This window comes from Arachis ipaensis, chromosome B06 (genome assembly GCF_000816755.2).
Source record: "Arachis ipaensis cultivar K30076 chromosome B06, Araip1.1, whole genome shotgun sequence".
In the NCBI taxonomy this organism is placed as follows: Eukaryota; Viridiplantae; Streptophyta; class Magnoliopsida; order Fabales; family Fabaceae; genus Arachis; species Arachis ipaensis.
The window spans coordinates 111,074,897-111,075,787 of NC_029790.2; the positions used below are offsets into that span (position 1 = coordinate 111,074,897).

General features: G+C 38.2%; 1 protein-coding gene across 1 annotated transcript in view; it reads right to left on the reverse strand.

The window, feature by feature from the left end:
* LOC107604982 (spermidine hydroxycinnamoyl transferase) overlaps positions 1 to 542 on the reverse strand; it is a gene marked incomplete at its 3' end in the record, with an annotated part of 1,854 nt that extends 1,312 nt beyond the window's left edge. The window contains 1 exon segment of the mRNA XM_016306711.2: positions 1 to 542. Coding sequence (XP_016162197.1) covers positions 1 to 382 — 382 coding nt within the window.

Genomic DNA, 891 nt, shown 5'->3' on the forward strand with positions numbered 1-891 from the left:
TGTCTTCAAGCGGAGCAGAATAATCGATGTTGGGAATGAGCTGAGTGACCAAACCGTTGGGAACAAAGTCTCGAAGATCCTCGAGTGTCTTCCCTTTGCAGGAAGCTTCAATTAGCAAGGCTCCTTTAGCGTTGCAATGGATCTCCCATCTACCACCCTGCGTCCAGCAGAGTCTGCCGGCGAAAGGGTAGTAGATGGAGAGGGCCTTGCTGAGAGCGTCTCTGAGGTTGTGGATGTTGATTTTGTCGAAGTTAGTGGGGTTGTAGGCGTAAAAGGAGGGAGCGTGTGTGCGAAGTTTGATTTGCTCGCAGAGGGAGAAGAGCCTCACTTCTGGTGTGGGCTCTGAAGGGGTCACCGTGTAGGAAGATTGGATGCTCACCATTCTTTTTTGGGGGTGGGGGGAGAGGGGTTGTCGGTGGTTTCTTGGTTGGTTTGTGTGTCCTTCTCTTGCAGCATGTGTGTGTATTTATAGTTGATTATTGCTTATAGGGTATAAGCTTTCTAGAATTAATTCAACCACGAGTTTTTAATTGACAAATTGTTATTGTATAATAAAACACAAATCTGGGATCTGATATAATTGGATTTGCCTCGTAGTTGTTTAGGGATACTGCGGTAAATATTGACCGGTTTTGTGAAAGTTTAAAAAGATCGTAGTTGATTTTGTAGTGTATTGATTAAAAAAAATTAAAACATTTATTTGAACAATAATGTTATCATGTTACAAAGAGTTTAGAAAAGAAATAAAAAATTATTTAAAAAATATTATTTTTATTATTCATATTTTTCATATGTGATTACAAAATTTTTACTAATATATAGATCAAGAGTACGCTAAGAGTACACTCGTTATGGAATAATATCCTAATAAATTACATTGATTTTTTTTTT